Source organism: Rhincodon typus, chromosome 36 (genome assembly GCF_021869965.1).
Source record: "Rhincodon typus isolate 14 chromosome 36, sRhiTyp1.1, whole genome shotgun sequence".
NCBI lineage: Eukaryota > Metazoa > Chordata > Chondrichthyes > Orectolobiformes > Rhincodontidae > Rhincodon > Rhincodon typus.
The window spans coordinates 20,911,846-20,917,480 of record NC_063367.1 but is presented as its reverse complement, the minus strand read 5'-3'; the positions used below and the strand labels follow the sequence as shown (position 1 = coordinate 20,917,480).

At 42.5% G+C, this 5,635-nt stretch overlaps 1 protein-coding gene across 1 annotated transcript in view; it reads left to right on the top strand.

The window, feature by feature from the left end:
* The window catches only part of hypk (huntingtin interacting protein K), an 8,177-nt gene extending 3,121 nt beyond the window's left edge, over nt 1-5,056 (top strand). The window contains exons 2-4 of the mRNA XM_020531790.2: nt 2,054-2,109; nt 3,545-3,596; nt 4,714-5,056. Of these exons, the coding sequence (XP_020387379.1) occupies nt 2,054-2,109; nt 3,545-3,596; nt 4,714-4,809 (204 nt within the window). The 3' untranslated portion in view covers nt 4,810-5,056. The remainder of the gene's footprint in view (nt 1-2,053; nt 2,110-3,544; nt 3,597-4,713) is intronic.
* Nucleotides 5,057-5,635: the final 579 nt, after the last annotated feature.

Sequence of the window (5,635 nt, the reverse complement as noted above, 5' to 3'; positions counted from 1 at the left end):
GATATGGTGGGGGAGAGGGTGGAGATATGGTGGGGGAGAGGGTGGAGGGTATAGAGATGTACAGCACAGAAACAGACCTTTGGGCCCAATCTGACCTAATGCCATTTGCCAGAAATTGGCCCATATCCCTCTCAATCCTTCCTATTCATATATCCATCCAGATGCCTTTTTAAATGTTGTAATTGTAACAGCCTCTGCCACTTCCTCTGGCAGCTCGATCCATATGCATTCCACCCTTTGTGTAAAAATATTAACCCACAGGTCCCTTTTAAATCTTTCCCCTCTACTTTTGGACTCTCCCACCCTTGGGGGAGGAAAAAAACATTGGTTATTCACTCTATCCACGCCCCTCATGATTTTTATAAACTTCTATAAGGTCATCCCACAGCCTCCAACACTCAATGGGAATAATGTCCCAACTTATTCAGCCTCTTCCATAGCTCAAACCCTCTAACCCCAGCAATGTTCTTGTAAATCTTTTCTGCGCTCTCTCAAATTTAATAACATCCTTTCTATAAAAGGGCGACCAGAATTGTATTGCAGTATTCTAAAAGTGGCCTCAGCAATGTACTGTGCAGCCACAACATAATGTCCCAACTCCTATACTCAGTGCATTGACTAATAAAGGCAAGCATGCCAAATGTCGTCTTCACCACCCTGCCTACTTTCAACTCCACTTTTAAGGAACTATGCACCAGCACCCCAGGTCTCTTTGTTTGACAGCTCTCCCTAGGCCCAACCATTGACCAAATAAGTCTTCTGGCACCTCACCTATGGCTGTTGATGATACAGATATCTCAGCAAGAGGCCCAGCAATCTCTTCCTTAGCTTCCCACAAAGTTCTGGGAAACACCTGATCAGGTCCTGGGGATTTATCTACCATTATATGTTTTAAGACCTCCAGCACCTCTTCTGAATTGTTTTCAAGCATCTCTATTTATTTCCCCAAGTTCCCTGGTATCCATGTCCTTCTCCACAGTAAATACTGATGTAAAATATTCATTTAGTATGTCACCCATCTCCTGTGGTTCCAGATGACCACGTTGATTTTTAAGGGGCCTTATTCTCTCCTTAATTACTGTTTTGCCCTTAATGTACTTATCGAATTTCTTTGGAATCCCATTAACTCTATTTGCCAAAGTCATCTCATGTCCCCTTTTTGCCCTCCTGATTTCCCTCTTAAGTATAGTCCTACTGCCCTTATACTCCTCAAGGGATTCACTCGGTCCCAGCTATCTATACTTGATATATGCCTCCTTTTTCTTGAGCACAGCCTCAATGTCTCTAGTCATCCAGCATTCCCTACGCCTACCAGCCTTGCCCTTCACACTAACAGGATCATACCATCTCTGAACTCTTGCTATCTCATTCTTAAAGGCCTCCTACTCCCAACCATCCCTTTATCTGCAAATAGCCTCACCCGGTCAAATTTTGAAAGTTTCTTCTAATACCATCAAAATCAGCCTTACTTTAATTTAGAATTTTAAATTTTGGATCAGTTCTATCCTTTTCCATAACTATTTTAAAACTAAAAGAATTATGATCTCTTGTCCCTAAGTGCTCCCTCACTGACACCTCAGTTACTTGTCCTGCCTTATTTTCCAAACAGAAGGTCAAGTTTTGCTCCTTCTCTAGTAGGAACATCCATGCATTGACTAAGAAAGTTTTCTTGTACATGCTTCGCAAATTCCTCCCCAGACAAGCCCTTAACACCATGACCGGCCCAGTCTATATTTGGTAAATTAAAAACACCTACCATTACCACCCTATTATTCTCTCAGATATTTGAGATCTCTTTACATTTTGCTTCTCAATCTCCCATTGACTAACAAGATGCGTGGGGAACAAGATAGGAGTAGGGAAGGTGAATGGACATTGTTGGAAAAAGTAGGAGGGTCTGGGGAAGGAAGAAACTGAAGGAGAAAAGTAGTAAAGAGAGGAAGGTGAAGTGTGATTGTATGGAAAGAGGTGGTGATAGAGAATTGTCAGGATGTTCTGAGTGGAGGGTGGAGAGCAGATTTGGTTACAGCAGTGTGTGTGATTTTATTCACAGGCGATGTCTGTCATTGGAGACAGAAGATCCCGGGAACAGAAAGCTAAACAGGAAAGGTCTGAATCTCTGGTTGAATCTCTGCACTGTAAATAAACTCTCTTTAACAGTTGGGGCAGCAGTGGAAACAGACAGGGCTGGGGTACGGAAAACGTTCCCATTTCAGGCCAGTTCCTTTCAGAAATCTCAGTCCCTGCTTCCACCTGTAAATCTGATGAATAATAGCTCAATGTAGTTGTAATACTGAGCCGAACTTCAAATTTCTACCCCTAACACTGGCTGCCCACTCCCCTGTTCAAACCCATCATCGCTAAAAATGACCATGATGCTTTTGTGAGCTCCAGTGTATCTCCCACCATCAGCATGTTCATTGTGGGTTCCTATTCCCTAAACTGCCTTCACCCCTCACTGATTTCCTAATGCCCCAGTGTGTTGATTTTCTGTAGCATTGTGGATATTTAACCTCTGTAATTAATACTTCCTGGATCATACCTTCCCTGTTCTGATTCTGATCAACCATGCATCATAGGATAGGTGCAAACAGACAGACTCACCCACAGGGGGCCACAAAGACCAGAGGACACAATCTCTAATTAAGGAGCTGCCTATTTAAGGCAGAAGGGAGGAGGATTTATTTTCTGAGTGAAGCTGTGGAATTCTTTACCTCCAGAGCTGTGAAGACTCAGTTTTTATGTATGGTAAACTTTGTTTTAACTGCCACTTATGATAAACCGGCAAAAATTATTGTACCCCAAATACTGCAAGTTTCACTGGATTATCGTGATGCCCAAGCAGGCAGTTGAGGATGTGGGTGAGAAGGCGCTGTGCCCTTTGCTTTTATTTAAAGCAAAGTTGCATCATTATTTGAGTGATTTATGCTGTAAATAAGGTATAGCAGTGATGTGTATGTCCCCACATTATGTTTCAATTACTTATGTGTTTTTACACTATTGACCTCTTGATCAACCACCACACTCCTGGTCCCATGGGGGCTGGTTAGTTAAACGTTTGCTGATTATTCAGAGCTGAGATAGACATTTTAATTGTGAAGGGAATCAAGGGTTATGGAGATAAGGCATGAAACTGGAGTTGAGGATTACTCAATTACCCATTGATCTCACTCAATGGTAGAGCAGACCGGATGGGCCGAAAGGCCTATTTCTGCTCCTGCACCTTTCCCCAATAATATGCACTTCAGCTGTTGTGATCCTGCAGGAACCTCTCTTCACTGTCTGCCACCAATCCCATATTCAGAAGTCTCCTGAAAGCCTCCACTTGGAGCATCAGTCTGTCGCCTTTCTGGTGATCACTATCTCTCCGTTACCTGATCCAGCTTCTTGGGCTGTTTCATTGTGTCTGAGTATTTCACATCCTTTTTTCCCCATCATTCTGAAATAATCCCTAGGGTGAAAGCTTCTCATTCCACCATAATGTGCCTTGTATTCCGTAGCCTGGTAAAGAACAGTGTTTTGATTTTATTTCTCCCTCTTACAGGGAGAAAGAACTGGCGAAAGTGACCATCAGGAAGGAGGACGTTGAACTGATTGTGAGTGATTTGCAAGTGCACAAAGTATTTGTTTGTGCTTGAACTTAAACTCCAGCTCTTCTATACCATATCATACGATTCTTAAGAGTCTGCCCATCCAACAAAACATGCATTTAGGGAGAATGTTTATACATGTATCACCAGCATAGACCACGTGGGCTAAATGACCTGTTTCTGTAAATCCTACGTAAATTTGTGAATTTTTTTTTTGCAGTCTGGTTCCAGGGGTTCATTGTGTCCTTTAAGGAAATTAGGGTTTTTGCCATATTACCCAGAGATCTTCCTCCATGTCAAGCTCTAAACATCTTTCCCAGTACTTCAATTTTTGTGCACTCTAAGCTGATGGCACTTAAGACTGATTAGTTGACTTTGATAACAGTGGACGAGAATAAAACTGTTGATCTGTTGTTGTCTGCAGTCTTGCAACAGAACTCCACTCCAGTCCTTAGCCTGTGCTGAATGACTTTTTTGCAATAAGGAAGGGACTACTGTCTTGCAGGAAAAGCAGTAGACTGTGGCTCCCTCCACCAGCCCAGCTGGATCTTAAGGGCCCATTACATTCAGGGAGATCTCCCTTTTTCAACCAGCAATCTAAGATATTTTCCAACTAACCAGTTCAAAGATGTTATGACCTACTTCTGAAGCATGTCGGACCTGAACCCAGCTCAGGTAGGGACGCTACCACTATGCTACAAACGCCCTTAGCTAGGAATTTAACTGGTCAATAGTCTCATTGCTTTTTCTGCATTGATCACTGATCATCAATTATTGCGAAAGGGATTGCTGTTGTAAAATGTGAAGTGTATTGGATGAACACAAGGATTTCTTCTCTTTATAGAAAGAGACCATTCAGCCCATTGTGCCGTCTGCCAGCTCTTTGACAAAGCTGTCCCATTTGTCCCACTTGCCCTTTTTCCCTATTGGCCGTCTAAGTATTATTCCCCTTCACATATTTATTGATTTGTTTGTTTGAGTTGCTATGGAATCTGCTTCCTTCACAAGACCACGAAAACTCTGTTTAAAACCAAAAGGGTCTCCTGCAAAAGTTGGAGAAGGTGAGGGGAAGCAATCTAGTAAAGACTACTTTAGATTTACACTTAACCTGTTTTCTCTCTAGATGAATGAAATGGAGATCTCTCGAAGTGCTGCAGAGCGTGGTCTACGAGAACACTTGGGAAATGTCGTTGAAGCCTTGATAGCTCTCACTGACTGAAGTCACAGTGCTTCACCTGAGGCACTTTTTTGGAGACGTTTGGGAGGGGCGGGCAGGGGATTGAGGGTGGGGCAAGATGGAATCGAACCGGAGATCCACCTATCTGTGCAGTCACTGCCTGCTGTTTGGTAACAGGACTGGGATGGTTTCAGTGAAATGAATGTTTTGCTACTGAAGATCCAACACTGACATCCTGAAGATGGGCACGATGCTCCAAATGGAAAGGAAATAAAAGACTCCACTTGAACCAATAAGTGTAAGCTCATTACTCAAACCCTGATGTATGCTTGCTTTTGAAGATTTTTACAGCGTAGGGAGGAGAAGAGTATTCTGCATGTGAAGTCTGACATCTGCCTTTTATCGGTTCGAAACCATCACTTCTGCTTAGTTTCTCAAGTAAGGTTTTGTATCCCCTTTTCCACTTTTATCTTAAACATTATTGAGCGCTCTCCTGGTCTTTTCTGTCAAAGTTTATGTGGCTTTTCTTGTAATTATTTCCTCAGAGGTGAGGGATCAGCTCTGGGGGATACTTGCCCTGTGCGTGGGAACAAATTTCAAAGCATAGTCGGTCAGGCCAGAGCAGATAATATCCACTGTCCTGGTTATTTTCAGATTTGTTTCTTTCTGACATCTATTTCCACAATTCCTTGATTTTAATCCATTTCAGTTTGATCTTGATTAGTCTGTAAGTCAGCACAAAGTGGTTGATACCCATCTCCATCTTTAGATAATTACGGCACATTATTTAGATCAGGCCTTTCCAAAAAAGAACCTTTGCAGGATAACACACAGGAGATTATTGTGAAGAGTAAGGGAATGTACCATA